Source organism: Uranotaenia lowii, chromosome 2 (assembly GCF_029784155.1).
Source record: "Uranotaenia lowii strain MFRU-FL chromosome 2, ASM2978415v1, whole genome shotgun sequence".
NCBI classification, from domain to species: domain Eukaryota; kingdom Metazoa; phylum Arthropoda; class Insecta; order Diptera; family Culicidae; genus Uranotaenia; species Uranotaenia lowii.
In genome coordinates, this window is record NC_073692.1 from 5257828 (window position 1) to 5274479 (window position 16652).

Genomic DNA, 16652 nt, shown 5'->3' on the forward strand with positions numbered 1-16652 from the left:
GGAAGCAAGCTTCCTTTTCGCCTTCCATTTTCTTTCCTCCTTTTCCTCCTCTGTGAAGTGATAGCAGCCAGCAGTAAAATGTTGCCTACTGTGGTGCTATCTTGCTGTGAAACTTTACAAAACATGAATTTTCTAGAATATAACATTTAGGTATAAACTAAAACCAAAATCCAACAATTTGTAGCCAACCGGTTACAGTTTTAGGCAACATCCTGAACTGAGGCAGTTTTCTTACTTGCGTAAGCACGCATGATTTTCCGGTCCAAAGTTTTGACCACCGGATCCGATTTCCGGCCTGACTTTTTTGTCCACGGAGCTGCTTTCCTCTCCGTACTCCCTAATCGAATTTGAGACCGCTCCAAAGCTTATTTCTCTCATTTTCGCCAACAGACTCAGCAAAATGTTGGTGATAGTACACTATTCGGCACGATATTTTTGGCTTTTTCAGAGAAATTTTTCCCATTTTCACGGAAATTATGAAAAGTGGAGAATTTTGAGTTAAACTGTAAACAACAACGCCCAGCAGAAATCTGCTGTTTAAACGTCGTCCGGAATGAGCAGGGATGTATCAAAATCGTGCTTAGACTTAATGGGACATCCTTTCGAGCATTCGATTTCAACATTATCGACCAAAAATCCGGGCGATATTCGGTCATATTTGGTCAAAACTCAGAACTTACAAAAAAAAATCAAGAAAAAAAAATTAAAATTAATAATTTTCTATCAAAATTTATCACCAGATTTCACATCGTATTTTAGACTTCAATAAAACCTTTCATGATTATTTTTTTAAACCTGCTCAAATTTTGGAAGCATAATTACCAAAAAAATACAACTCATTTTGTTTTTTTCTGTTCGATTTGGAAAATAAAGTGAATAAATCCGGGCAAAACCCGGGCTTTTCCAATGAAATCCGGACAACAGGGCCGGACCAGACTTCTTCCAAATGTTGAATTGAATATTCGCGCAAACCCGGATAAAATCGGGCTCATAATCGGATAAAATCTGGCAACCTTTATAAAGGAACATTTCTATACATGACCGACCACAAAACAATTTCAATTGAAACAATTCTGAGAATTCTTTACTGCTCTGCTACTAACCTCGACCTCAAGCCAATTTTTTTGATTTTTTTAAACTTTTAATTTTGAAATGTATTTTTAGATCTTCAACAGAATCAGCATTATTTGTCTTAATTTTATATGAATAGATTGAATTGATGTCAAACAAACCAAAACCGAAGTTAAAACTTGTAGGATTTTTTTCTTATAATAAAGTACTAGAAATATATAAAAAAAAAACATTTGGATCGATTAATTTTAATGTTTGAAATTTCGCATTGCAATACACATCATATTCATGCACGTGAAAACAATAGAAGATCTATACTTATATGCTCGCGTTACTTTGCTTATGAATTTTGTTGCAGCTTACTCCGGATGAGTTACTTCGGTATGAGAAAACTTGGTGAAAGTAAGATCCATATTTTTTAACCAATAGTGTTAAAAAGAGTATTGAAACCAATCAAATTTTAAAGCTTATATTACTTAGCTAATCCATGCTAGTTTTTAGTTGATATTTTTTATGCATTAAAATTAGAACATATTATGTACGCTTTCCTATTGGTTTAGAAAGGTACCAAACTTCACTAAATTCGCTGTTTCTGATTCGTTCAATAAGCACTTTAAGAACAAAAGAAGACATTCTAAATACTCAAGTATTATACCATTCAAAAAATATACGACGACAAACAAAGCTTGGTATTGATTCTCAGAAAAGGCAGGATTGAGTCAGAATTTGAACGTTAAAAGACCAGACGGTCATTAATATTTTGTATGTCTAGAATCCGTCCGACCCCCGACCAGATGAAACTGCTTGTCTCGGCCATTCTCGGGCGGTCCACCGAATGAGTTTCGGAAAACAAACAAGAACAAGCATTCCGTACAATGCAGAAGGTTGGAACCCAAGTAGTAAAGCAGCAGCGGCGAGCGGCAGGCAACACCACCGTTGTTTATTCCCGGATGGGCCAATACCTGTCAATCTACGGGATTCTTTCGTCTGGCGGTTTGGCTCGATCAACCTAGGATCAACCAACTGAAGAATAGGCACGCTCTGTCTCTCGCCCAAGAAACCGAACTTAGGATGATTTGGTCTTCCGTTTTTGGGGAATTAATACACGCGCGAATTACGTTGGTTTCAACAAAGGGCGGGTTTTTACTTAAACTTAGGGTTTGATCTTAATTTACAGTTTCTTAAAATAACGAACGAAGTTAAAACAAAGTCGGTTGTAGTAGCTCGGTTGTGCTGCTTGCATGCTCAGCCGTGTGGTTCGTGTGTGGATTTTCAACTGACGATCGATTGCTGGTGGAGACGATCGCAACTCTCTAGAGGTGGTTTGGTTGGTGTGCGATGTTTTTTAATTGTTTTTCATCAGAGCAACTCCTGCTCTTATCGGGCATACAGATCATCATTACAGATTATCGAGTACCTCCATCGATGACGACGCCTATTGTTGAGCACGGCAGAGTAAGGCATGCTGATAACTCAGAGGTAGGAAATGGGAGGTGAGTTTCCCAGCATCAGCAGAACCATTGGCTCTCCCAATTATTCCGCCTCTCGTTATTCGGGTTTATGCTACACTTTCAGTGGTTCCTAAACTGAACATCCTCACCCACCCAGAAATCAAACATGTATTTCTGAATAAATATTAAATAATGAATGGTAAGAATTAGTTGGTGAACTTTACTTGCTTAATTTCGGACTTCGATCTAAATGTTTGCGTATTCATCTGACTTAATCCTTTTCATAAATCCGACATTGACATCAGACACATAATTTCTTGTATTCCATCATTAGAATCTGACATAATCTGACATTATTATTACACAATCTGACACAACCATCTGAATAGGTTTATCGTGGTTATTTGATCCAAACATCTTTCAAGTGTTCTGACCGGTAGCTGACACACTTCATTCTGACTGTATTTCTGACGCATTCTGATCTGTAATCTCAATAGAATCTGACATTGGTAGCAAACACAACTTTTCAACTGGTCGTTTTTTCAACCCAGACTCCGTTTTCAGTGTTACCACACGGGTTATACCATCCTGTCCTGGGTGAAGCTCTACAACTCTGCCCATTTTCCATCTACACGGAGGAGTATTTTCATCTTTGATGATAACCAGGCTACCAATTTCAACAAACACTGAAGGTTTCCATCTTTTCGTTCTTGCTTGAAGTTGACATAAATATTCCCTATGCCACCGTTTCCAAATCAACTGAATATTTTTCTGCATCAGTTGCATTTGGTCAAGTCTGTTATCGGGTATTTGTTCGTAGGTTTTATCTGGCATGGACTGTAAAGACTCTCCGATAATAAAATGACCCGGTGTCAATGGTTCCAAATCATTAGGATCGTTTGAAAGTGGTGTAATGGGCCGTGAATTTAAACAAGCTTCGACCTGAACGAGAAGCGTCGTAAAATCTTCTGAACTAACAGGGTTTTCCCCGATAACCCTCAAAATATGTTTTTTAGCGGAACGCACCGCTGCCTCCCACAAACCACCAAAATGTGGGGCGCTTGGGGGATTGAAATGCCACTTAATTCCATCGTTACCACATTCCTTGTACAACTTTTCTCGATGATTCTGACTCTTCAACAGACTTAACAATTCTGACATTTGATTTCTAGCTCCGACAAAATTCGTACCGTTATCTGAAAAGAGCTCAACACATTTTCCTCTTCTTCCGACAAATCTACGCAAGGCCTGTATAAATCTTTCGGTAGATAGGTCCGACACCAGCTCAAGATGTACTGCTTTAGTGGACATGCATACAAAAATAGCCACGTATGCCTTAACTACTGGACGTCTGGGAGCTGGTCGAATGTATATTGGACCAAAATAATCTACACCTGCCTTACTGAATGCACGCGAAACCGTTACGCGTGAAACCGGCAGTTCTGCCATGAACTGTTGAATAGGCGTCGGGCGAGCCTTGAAGCATGTGTGGCATTTTTGAACAACTTGACGAGCTACACCTCTTCCACCTAAGGGCCAAAACTTCAACCTTACTGTAGCTAAAAGTAACTGAGGACCTGCGTGCAATAATCGGCGGTGAAAGTGTTCTAGGATTAGTCGAGTAAGATCGTGACGTGCAGGTAAGACAATAGGGTGTTTTGCTGCTTCTGACTCGGTCGAATTGCTCAATCTACCACCAATCCTTAACAAACCATCAGGGAATACTTTGGGATTGAACCACCTCAGTTTCGATTGCCTTGACACAAAATCACCCTTAGATAAAGCCTTTAACTCCTCAGCAAAGCACTCCTTCTGAACACACATCGCTAAAGCTCTTTCAGCTTCATCCATCTCAGCTGCCTGTAGAAAAGGTTGAAATTTGACCTGCCGCTTTGACCTTAACAGCTTCATAAACCTTAACAAGTAAGCTGTACATCTGACCATTTTAGTGTAATCCGAATACAAACTAAAAAACCAACGATTGAAATCTGACTCATGCTCTGTAATGTTTGTTGTCAATGCTGTTACTGTGGTTCGACGCTTCTCCTCCTCGCCCATCTCTGCTAAGTGATTATCTGGTCGTTCTGGCCAGTTTTCCCTTTCTAGCGCTAACCAGGCTGGACCTTCCCACCATAAACGAGTGTGACCAATTTCGGCAGGTGGAATGCCCCGAGAAATCAGATCTGCCGGGTTGTCGACGCCTGGGACATGTCTCCATTCGAAACCTTCCGTTAGTTGTTGTATTTTGGCAACTCGATTTGCCACATAGGTAGTCCAAGTAGATGGAACAGCCTGTAACCATCGCCACACGCATGTGGAATCTGTCCAGAAGATAACTGGGCATTCAAGCTTCATGGATTCCTGAACGAATTTGAACAGTTCGGCAGTAAGCAAAGCCCCACACAATTCTAAACGTGGAATTGACTGGCTTGCTAGCGGAGCTACCCTCGATTTAGCTGACAACAAACAAATCTTAACCTCTCCATTTGGGTTGACACTTTTCAAATAGACGCAACCACCATACGCCTTCTCCGAAGCGTCCGAAAAACAATGAATTTCCTTGTGAATGGCCTTTGGAATTATGTTGCACCGCTCGATCCGAACGTTGTTGAGTGAAACCAGTTGTTCGTAATATTTCAGCCAATCCTCACCCACCGTTGGAGGCAACGGCTGATCCCAATCCAACCTTTGATCGTCGCTGTTCCGTAACGTCCACAACTGCTGCATAAATATTTTAGCAGTTGTTATTGCAGCACCGAGAAGTCCTAAAGGGTCGAAAAGCGTTGCAATTACCGACAGCACCTTGCGTTTTGTTAAAACCGTGGAATTTGGAATATCAGGGTTGTTGAAGTTGTACTTGAAGACATCAGATTTCGGTAACCATGTGAGCCCAAGTATCTTCATCGAAGGATCTATCTCCGATCCATCTGAAGACTCTTCAATAGCTACACTGTCTTGTGATAGCCCTTGTAGGACTTCTGCACAATTTGATGCGAATTTTCGTAACCGAAATCCTCCAGCTTTTGCAGCCTTATCTAACTGAATTCTCAGTTTGAGAGCTGCGGTTGCATCGTCTGCACCTGATACAACATCGTCCATGTACGTATCATCCAAAAATACTCGTGATGCCAGGGGAAATCTTTCTGCTTCGTCTAATGCCAACTGCTTTAGGGTGCGAGTAGCTAAAAACGGAGCTGGTTTGGTGCCGTACGTTACCGTGTTCAGCTCAAACGTTCTAACTGGTTCCGATGGTGAGTTCCTCCATAAGATTGACTGAAGTGGACGGTCCTCATGTGCTACATTGATTTGTCGAAACATTTTCTCGATGTCCGCCACGACCATAATCTGACACATGCGACAGCGGAGTATAATTGCCCGAAGATCATCCTGGATTACTGGACCTGATAATAATCCGTCGTTTAGTGAAATTCCTGTTGTAGTTTTGCATGAGGCGTCGAACACTACACGCAACTTAGTGGTCGTACTACTCTCCTTCTCGACCGGATGGTGTGGCAAAAAACAGCGTTTAGTATTTGACGTTTCGACCACTTCTCTCATGTGCCCTAGCTGTATATATTCGTCCATGAACTTGGTATACAGCTCCCGCAATTCCGAATTCCTTGCTAACCTGCGCTCAGTTGCGCCCAAGCGCCTTAACGCTATTTCCCTTGAGTCGCCTAAATTAGGGAAAACCTCCTCATTCTTAGGAAGAGAAACTGTGTACCTTCCATTGCTGTCTCTCTGTATCGTTTTCTGGAAAACTTCCTCGCAACGCCTTTCCTCTCGTGAGTATAAGTTTTCCGAACCTAACTCCTCACAAGCCCAAAACCGAGCAACAAGCGTTTCAAGAGACTCTGTTGTTGAAACATTACAAGCAATCCGTGCTGATGTCCCTTGCGATAAACCTCCAGAAACGACCCAACCGAAAACTGACTCTGTAAGCGTTGGTAATTGATCTCCGATGGAAATCCGTTTTCCCGATTCGAAGAAATCAAAGAACGACTCGATTCCCAACACCAAATCCACCATCCTTGACTCAAAAAATGATGGATCAGCCAACTCAATACCATTTGGGAAGGACCATTCGTTCGTTGAAACCGTTGCAGTTGGCAGATCGACAGTTACCTTGGGTAGAACCAGGAATTCCATTTCCTTAAAGTAATTGTTCACCCTCGATCGCACCACTGCTTGAACCTTGTGTTTAACCCTGGTAGATGTCCGACCAATACCAAGTATCGCTACATCTACCCTTTTCCGACTCATCTTCAAACGCTGACTCAATCTTTCTGACATGAAATTGCTTTCTGACCCTGAATCAAGCAGCGCTCGAGCTGGATATCTGTTTCCCATTTCATCTTCTAAGAGAACCACGGCAGTTGCAAGAAGAACCCGACAATGTGCTTTGCGCTCGACACCCGATGTCAAGCATGATGATGAAGCTGTATTAGAAACCTGACAAGATGTTTCTTTTCTCAACTGATTACTCTTAGAAGTGCCATTAGTTTCACCTGACCTTGAAGATTCCGAAATTTCTCCGTCCTTGCCCTTAAAACACACCAGAGTATGATGGCGACCTCCACAATTCCGACACGAAAACTTGGACTGGCATTCTCTAGCCATATGAGATGTTCTGAAACAGTTTCGACATAAAGAATGATTTTTTAGAAGCGAATCTCTTTCCGACACAGACAATTTCAAAAATTTCTGACACTGATGCAAAGGATGCTGACCATTACAGGCAAAACATTTAAACCCATTCATATTCACATTATTATGAAATGTTCTAACACTGACTCTCTGTTTAGCTGACATTTGTGGAGGTACACCCTTACTATCACTCAACTTTGGTGGAAGAGCTTCCAAGACTCGGACCCGTCTGTGCAGAAACTCAGTTAAATCGGCTAAGGTGTCTTCCTTCTTCGAGGCTGATTCCTCTTCCCAACTCCTACGAGTCACCGGGTCTAGAAGAGACACGAGATAGTTAACCAATAGTAGATCCTTATAGTCCTTTGCCTCTAATACCTGATCCAAAGTGTTGACTATTCTCTCAAACCCTTCCAATAGTTGTAGAAGGTCATTTACGGATTCCTTGTTCACCGAAGGTAATTTAAAAAGCGATTGAACCTGCCTCTTTTTAAGCTGTTTGCTGTTGTTGTACCGCTTTAAAAGGATATCCCATGCAACTACGTAATTAGCTCTTGTTATTTGTAGAGGATCAATCAACGATTTGGGTTCACCTTGGAGACAACCTTTCAAGTAGTGAAATTTTTCCACTTCTGGCAAATCTGGTTTACAATGGATAAGAGAGATATAAAGATCGCGAAATCCAAGCCATTCGTCAATATTTCCATTGAAAGACTGCAGCTTGATCTGTGGAAGTCTAACATGATCAAAACCACCATGATTATTAGATTCACCAGCACGAACGGAATGATCAAGCTCAGTAAACTCCAAACGAACCTTAGCCTTGTCCATGAGAAACGATTTTGCGAAATAGTACCGATCACTGAACTCCTTTCGTTCCTTATCATAAAGCTCTAAATCAGCCACGAAATCTTCATGTGATTTGATATCGACCAGCACTTCACCAAATCTTTCCCATAAATCGTCAATTGCAGAAAGCCGAACTGAAATCTGTGCATGAGTAGCATCCTCTTGAAATGTTTCCACAAACTCCCACACATCAGAAAAGGACGACTGGATTTCCTTTAATTTAACAATCAAGTACTTCAATGATGGATTCCTTGAATCCTTGGACGCTTTAACAGTAGGCATTTTTCAGGAGTCCCTTGATCACCAACCAATAAATAAACCAATGCAGTAAGATATCACCAAATATCAATAAGAGGAACAAGGTGAAGAAAATCAAAGTAAAAGCCGAGAAAATGAGACAATTGTTCTAACGAACAGTTTTGTTCTCAAGGAATTGCGCCAATATTAATTATTGCAAATAATTCTTTTTAACCATATATTGTTTACGAACATCCACTTAAGCTTCATTAAAATCATGAATAATTTTTCCGAAAATATTTTACCACCAACCTTTGAATTTTTTAAAAATGTTCACCAACTGTTGTTTAGGAACCACTGATTCATTATGTTGTAGCTTACCGAGCGTAGCATAAATGGCACCCAAACTGCGCGTCGCTGTAGATCGAACCCTAGGCACCACGTTGAACTTCACTTTGGACCGTGTGAGTATGTACACCACCGTCGCAATGCTTTTTCCTTTACAGTATTAATCAGGTCAACCATGCACCTGATGTCGAGCGCACACCTGAGTTGCACCAATTGCAACTGGCCAACAGTCGATGAACGTGTAGGATGATGATTGTTGAACCGAAGGGAGGGGGCGATCGGAACCAAGATAGCCGCGCCTCACCTTTTGAAACCGTTTTCCTTGAGTTGAGCACCACAGAACCGTCTAGCATGCACCGATCCTGCTGCGATCCAATCTCCGAAACCCAATTTTCGTAATCTTGCCCCTGGCAAAAGGTGATTGAACCATGCGATAGCTAGCGTTGAAACCCAAGGGAGGGGGCGATCTACCACGACAGCCGCGCCTCACCTTTACGTATGCCGTTGAATTGCCAGTTGGTCACCGATAACCGTCCTGCATGCACCAAATCCAAATCTATTCGTAATGACAAAAAGGAAACTATAAGTAATTGTGAAACACAACAGGTATGCTTCTGGTCTCAAGAATTATGATGAACAAAGCTCCTTTGTGCACAATCACTCAGCAATGGCGACGCTTCACAAAGCGTATTTGCGTTCCACGATGGAAAATGGAGAATTAGTTTGGCTTGGCGTCCCTTTCCGTGTCCCGATTGTAGCGGTGTAGAATCCTCCGGCCAAGGCCTTCATCCGGCTCGAAGGACCAATGTTTATTCCCGGATGGGCCAATACCTGTCAATCTACGGGATTCTTTCGTCTGGCGGTTTGGCTCGATCAACCTAGGATCAACCAACTGAAGAATAGGCACGCTCTGTCTCTCGCCCAAGAAACCGAACTTAGGATGATTTGGTCTTCCGTTTTTGGGGAATTAATACACGCGCGAATTACGTTGGTTTCAACAAAGGGCGGGTTTTTACTTAAACTTAGGGTTTGATCTTAATTTACAGTTTCTTAAAATAACGAACGAAGTTAAAACAAAGTCGGTTGTAGTAGCTCGGTTGTGCTGCTTGCATGCTCAGCCGTGTGGTTCGTGTGTGGATTTTCAACTGACGATCGATTGCTGGTGGAGACGATCGCAACTCTCTAGAGGTGGTTTGGTTGGTGTGCGATGTTTTTTAATTGTTTTTCATCAGAGCAACTCCTGCTCTTATCGGGCATACAGATCATCATTACAGATTATCGAGTACCTCCATCGATGACGACGCCTATTGTTGAGCACGGCAGAGTAAGGCATGCTGATAACTCAGAGGTAGGAAATGGGAGGTGAGTTTCCCAGCATCAGCAGAACCATTGGCTCTCCCAATTATTCCGCCTCTCGTTATTCGGGTTTATGCTACACTTTCAGTGGTTCCTAAACTGAACAACCGTAGTAAAACATCGTCATCATCAATCAGTCAGTCAGCCGGTTATGGTTCAATGTTTTGATGTTGTGGGCTGGTTGCGCTGCAAGTCGTAGGCCGCTCGCTGGGCCGCAGCCTGGGAAGAGGCGCAAAAGGAACAAGAGAAAGACGGAAAAGAGCATAACTAATCAAGGTCATTATTTGCGCAGAGTACAATCAACTTTCCTGTGCACCACTTGAGAAAGGCCATCCCGAAAGAGTTGAATCGCTCTGGCTGTAGAGTGTGCCGGAGCTGGCTGGACAGTGGCCACATACATACTTACATACATACATACATGACATGCGACACGCGTCCATAGTAAAAACCAGTATGAGATGGGACGTACGTGCCTGTGTGGGTGTTTGCGGTTGCGTGGCACGAAACACACACACAATCCGGACTACTTTCGATTGACCATCATCATACGGATGGACGGACGGACGGACGGGATCAGTTAGCCAGTTAGCAGAACCGGCCTGTCCACTCCAAGTGGTCTCGTTGACTGGAATCTTCTCGTTGTTTGTGCAAGGAAAGAAGAAATCAAAAAGTCAAACCGAAAGTATGTTCCAACTTTTACACACGGACACACACACACTTACAAAACATAATGCTCATCCACCAACACTCGACTCGACTGAGCCTATCATCGGGCCAGCAACCAGCTGAGCAAAATAAACGATCATCGGGCGGAATGGATGGCAAGGAAACAACCGGACCCCGAACCGGACCGTGTCCACATTCCCAACCATCGCATTGCGAGACACATTCCCTTTTCCAATCTCAATCCTTTCTCTCGGGAAGAAACGGAGAAGCCCCAAGCAAGATTAGTATGTAGGTCCGTCCATCCACATACGCGAGAATCGCCATCGTCTTCGTTGTCGCCGCCCTCGAAGGAAGAAACGTTCGACCGATGATGGCGGAAAGGTGGCGCGGGCGCGGGAACATTGACACCGCCAAGTCGCGATTGGCGAATAATACGCGAAAGCAGCAAACGCGGCTAGCCAGAAATCATGAGGAAGTAGGTTTTTGTTTACGGCTGGGAATTTTCCACAAGAGTTTTGGAAGTTGATATAATGAAACTTTTAGTTTTGGATTAATTTAGTTTTTTTTTCCTTTCAAATACTCAAACTATACTGATTTGCCAATCGTTGCATAACTAAGCATATGATTTGGGTTTTTATGTAGTATTACAGTACTTGAACAGGATTGGTCAACAAAATACAAAACTATGTAGTATTCGAAAAAATGGACATCAAAATTTAAAAATAAAATATTTAAAACAGGTTGTCTGTGCCCAGTTGTTGCACAGGCAAATTTGATGTTGTACCTAATGTTGTCCGATTTTCTCCAATGGTTGTACATTTCAAAAGCCTTCAAAAGGCTCATTATGGGAAATTCTAGTTCACATGCACTGCAAATAGGAGAAGGCTCCCTTTGAAGGTTGTCCGTATAAACCGTCCAATGCACAATAGGAACATTTGGACAGCATTTCAATCATCAGAAAAACACTTCCCTAGATTTGTTTTCCCCAGATGAACCAATCCCCAGAACATTTTTTGCCAGAATTTCCCAGAAAATTTTTCCCCTGAATTAACCATTTTCTGGAATTTTTTTTTGCCTGAATTACCATGTCCCAGAAAAGTGAACATATTTATCTAAGTCCATACCATGTCCCAGAAAAGTGAACATATTTATCTAAACTGGAATTTGAAAAAAAAGATTTTTTCTACAAAAATTGGGTTTTTTTGGGTTCTTCATTTGAAATGGCTCATACCTTTAGGCTTCAAGGAGCCAAACTCGTTTTGAGTGTTTACAATTGTTTGCTCAAGTTTAAACCATCACAGCAGCTTAGTCAGCAATCAACTGTCACTTCAACAATAGTGGTGTGGTCAATAGGTGAACCTGACAGCATATAGTAACGCGGGGTAAATACCACAATAGATCAACTACTGGTCGCAGTGGGCTCTCCCCTACAGGAAAAAAAATCACATTTTCAAGAGAACAGGAAATAGATGAAAATATGAAAATAATTACAGACGAAGATCAATAGCTTTAAGGAAAAGGTATATTTCGAACATGTAATCCAAGTCCATCACAGCACAGCTAACAGCTAACACATCCTTCAATGGAACGTTGGGTGGTTTTCACGTTCGAACGCGCAGCATGAGGAGTCGGCTACTTCGTGCCGCCGACCGTGGCCTAGAGAATAGCGTTCAAGTCTTCTAAGCCAGAGGTCATGAGAACGAACCTTGGTCACGGCATATATAGTATTCTTTCTGGTGGTTTTAGCATTTTTAAGATACTAAGGCTATGATCATTTAGAATCCGGACAGTTACAAACGTGTGTATTTTAAAAACTTCATTTGATCGAAAAACTTTCTATTATAGATGAAATGAAAGTGTTAATATCATATATAAAAATATAAAAAATAGTATGTCGTTAATTACAAGTAATACTCTTGCTTTATCATAAAATCACTTTTTTCAGTCATTTATTTATCTATTATTTTTAACAAGATACCAGGGTTGCTAGCGAACCGGGAAAACCGGGAATATCGGGAAAAACTTTGGAATTTCATCGCGTCACCGGGAAACCGGGAAAAAATCGGGAATTTTGGCACCTTACCGGGAAAATTGTCATATTTGAAAATTTTTCACGGAATTTCAAAAATATTTTGAAATTAATTTCTGTTTGTTGAAATTAATTTCTAAATTTAAGAGTAGATTTTGACAGTCTCAACATAGATTTACTCATAAACACTTATTTTCGTTCATTAGTTAACAAACGAAGTTTGAATCGTATTTTTAACTAATTACAGAACAATGTGTGATTTTCCGCGTGTGCTACGCTTACAAGAAAAACTCTGATTTTATAAAACTGTATAAGCAAATAACTGTAAATAATATATAAGCAAAACTGACTACAGTCGAACGTCGATAAGTGAGAGTCCAAAGGACCAACCTTTTTTTTTTTTATTTAAAGAGTTTTCTAACTTACCCAGATTCTTTTTTAAAGAGGGTCAGCAACATATAAAAGCATTAAAGTGACCAACTATTCAATGTGTATATGATAAAAATCCACTGATTTATAAGAAATCAGTTGGTGCATCAGTTCGAAGTTTTTTCGAGTGAGTTTCAATATGGAACTGTAGATATTTGTTTTCTCGTAACCCAATATACTTTTGGTAACAAAACTTCAATACAATCCTAGTATTTTCTCTAATTTCCTTAGTCTAGTCAGGAAAAGGACTCTTATAGAGGTTTTAAACAGTCACTTAAACAGGTTTTGTGCTTTAAAAAGCTTGGGATTTGGTGTTTTCTCTCCATCATAGAGGTTTCTCGCGGTTCGACTGTACCAGTTTAGTTTAAATTAGTTTATGCAGAGCAAATAATTTAACAGCGTTAGTCTTTTTCAAGCAGAGTTACACCTTTTTTACCAGAAAAAAAACTTTTTTTGATGTTGTTGTTGTGCATTTTGTTTGAATTGGCCTGAGGAACGAAGCATTTCATCGCAAGTGTTTAGTTTTTGAATCAAAGCAATCGAAAGATTCCTTTTAATTCAACCACGGTAAATGAAAAGTTCATATACCAGTATTTCGATAGCAACTTACTACCTTCTTCAGTGAACGTTTTCGATTCGAAAACGTTCACTGAAGAAGGTAGTAAGTTGCTATCGAAATACTGGTATATAACTTTTCATTTACCGTGGTTGAATTAAAAGGAATCTTCCGATTGCTTTGATTCAGTTGTATCATTCAACCAAGTAGGCTCATACCACAACAGAGTTTAGTTTTTAATTCTTCCTACATTAAAATTTTGCTTGAAGTTTTCTATGTCTTATGAAAGAATTGTATCGAAAAAACTCCTGTTGAAATCCAAGTTCATCTTTGATCCAAGATCTTTACCCTTATACAAAATGATAGCTTACATTCAAACGATTAAAGTTCAGCCCTGTCTTATACGCGATTTTCTATATGTTCACGAATCTTTAGTTCAAATGACTAGAGCACTACTAAAGTTATTCATTGCTTTGTATTGGAAAGAAAAACAATTTTTTCTAAAACATATATTATGATTTATTCAATAAAATATAACTGCATTCAGAAAAAAACTCATGCAATCTTTTGATTTTAAGTTTTGATAGACAAATCCCTATTCAAGTTGACAAGCTGATTTGATATTATGTTTTGATGTATTTTTGTACATATTTCTATACAAACTATACAATTTTTTCTATAACTCTATAAAAATTCTTGAAAATTTCACAGTTGCTGGAAAGTACATATGTACCTACATTATAGTTTCAAGATCAAATTAACCGGACTTATTTTTGCAAAATTGTTGAAATTGTGCAGCAAAACAACGAATAGATGCAATTTTCGTTTGATTCGTTTGAAGAAATCATGAAAACCTGTAAATATGATATGAAAAGACTACGTGTTATAAGACGCCGAAGTTTTTGTCATGATTTCTAACCGGTTTACAAGTTTTGGGATACAATTATTAGAAATGTGAGGTCCTTTATATTGAATTATTTTTATTCACCATGATTTTATATTTAAAAACGAGTACAATAAATGGGCAAATCATCATTTACAACCGGGAAAAACCGGGGAGAAACCGGGGAGAAACCGGGAAAAACTTTAGAATTTCAAAACGAAAATTCGCTAGCAACCCTGAATTACACAAATTCACCTGAAAAAAACAATGGAAATATGGTTGGAACCTTTTCAAATTTGACCTCTTAAATTCGATTTAACATGACTTTCTCTGTCTATAAGAAAACATCTGTCACATTGCGTAAAAACCGGACGATCCATAGAATTGCTCATTTTCAGTTATTTGCTACTAGACAGGCAGCACTTTTTGCATGCAGGAAACGGATTTACTGCATTGTTAAGGGGTCTGCATTAAGTGATCCCCAATAACCAAAGACTTTTTATCATAGTTGAGATCAAGAAGGGTTCCACTACGATGCTTGGTTTGAACTTCTTGAATGTTCTAGAGTGGCTCGTTATACTTTTTAACCATTTGGGCAAAAAAAAAAATCAGAAAAAATCAACAGCTCTTGAGCTTTCAAGTCGACAATGAAGATTTTCCGGAGCGGCTGTGAGAGGAAAAAGTTGTTATGTCGCAAACAGATTGATTATTATTTCATTTGCAAAATCTTATACAACGCTGATTGTACCAAGACCAGAAATAGTATCCAGACGACTACACAGCTAACGTAAATTACCGAGTTCGGTAATTTTTTTGCCGAAATCCTAACATGTGTAAATCGTTAAACTGTTCGGTATTTTTTTCGGTAAAAAATAAACGAACATCGGTAAATCGATTCTTCATTTACCGATGTTCGTTTATTTTTTACTGAAAAAATTACCGAACAGTTTAACGATTTACACATGTTAGGATTTCGGTAAAAAAATTACCGAACTCTGTAATTTTCGTTTACTGTGTAGGTTATGGAATGTAGAATGTCTGATGTTCAGGATGATTTAATTACACTAAAAATCAATCTTTTGAATAAATTTGATCAGAATCTTTCTCCTGGTTTTCTTTAAAATTGAATAATTCAGGTTTGGGCAAAGTTAATGTGAGGCATTTCATTAACAAATATTTGCTACTTAGAAAGAAATTTGACTTTCTACTTTCATTAAAGCCCAAATTTTAAATTACCTACCTGAATACCAAAACAACCAGGACCTCAACTCCTGAATCTACTAAGCACAACCAGTATTATTAAAATTTTGGTATGAAATGAGGACGGATAACGAATCACACAAAATCCTTAGAATACCTAAACGAAATAAGAGAAATCGTCAAAGGAAATATTGCCAAGGATTACAATACTAATAAAACTAGACCATATTCGAGGAAGACCTCTAACCAAGGCGGGTAAAGCTAGGTGTGTTCTTATACCAATGCACGGAATCGTCCATCTTGTGACCCTTGTGACAGGCAATCGTAATCGTAGGCATGGTAGGCGAACAATTCGCTGTCAAAAAGCGCACCGTCTCCACCCCCCACCAATGAGAAACTTTTAGTACCCCTTGCCTACTTTTCCTCAGTATGCACCCACCCTACTGGAGGCACTCTGCCTCTAACGTACTTACCCAGATAAAACCAGAAACTAATTAAAATGCTTTTGAAGTTTTGGCCTTGGCCAAATGTTGCGAAATAATGTTTAACATTTTTATATTTAAAATTTTTAACGGGTCGAGCCATGACCGGTATGCTTTATTAACGAAATCAGATAACCGTCGACCGTTTGTAATCGATATCATATAAAACACAGCCGATTCCGCTTACATTCCAGTACAATATCAACCGGTGAACGTGAACGTGTAATCGTATTCCAGCTCGGAAGCATCATGAAGAAGAACTTGTCAATCTTGGTAACTTTTATCGCCCTCGCAGGAGCGTTCGTTGTGCGACAGAAATATGATGTCAATCCTTCAGACTACCCAAACTGTGATTGCACAATGAATATCGATCCCGTTTGTGGAAACGACGGAAAATCCTACGAACACAGTTGTCTTCTAAGATGTGCCCAACCGACGCACCCTGGATTAG

At 39.9% G+C, this 16652-nt stretch overlaps 2 protein-coding genes across 6 annotated transcripts in view; one reads left to right on the plus strand and one right to left on the minus strand.

The window, feature by feature from the left end:
• Positions 1–16652, plus strand: part of LOC129749762 (fibronectin type-III domain-containing protein 3A-like) — a 124893-nt gene that overhangs the window by 87261 nt on the left and 20980 nt on the right. The window lies entirely within an intron of this gene.
• Positions 1825–10426, minus strand: LOC129749761 (uncharacterized). 2 transcript variants are annotated; one of them, XM_055744832.1, is made up of 3 exons: positions 10363–10426; positions 9432–10175; positions 1825–9156 (listed from the first exon to the last, which is right to left on the minus strand). In XM_055744832.1, the coding sequence occupies exon 3, from the start codon at positions 8295–8297 to the stop codon at positions 2973–2975; it is 5325 nt and encodes a 1774-aa protein (XP_055600807.1). In that variant the 5' UTR covers positions 8298–9156; positions 9432–10175; positions 10363–10426; the 3' UTR covers positions 1825–2972. The 2 variants fall into 2 exon arrangements, with proteins under 2 accessions (XP_055600807.1, XP_055600806.1); XM_055744831.1 differs by having other exon boundaries at positions 1825–10175.

Bases quoted from the DNA above. Each gene is read 5' to 3' on its own strand.
- LOC129749761 (XM_055744832.1), bottom strand. From the start codon at position 8,297: ATGCCTACTGTTAAAGCGTCCAAGGATTCAAGGAATCCATCATTGAAG.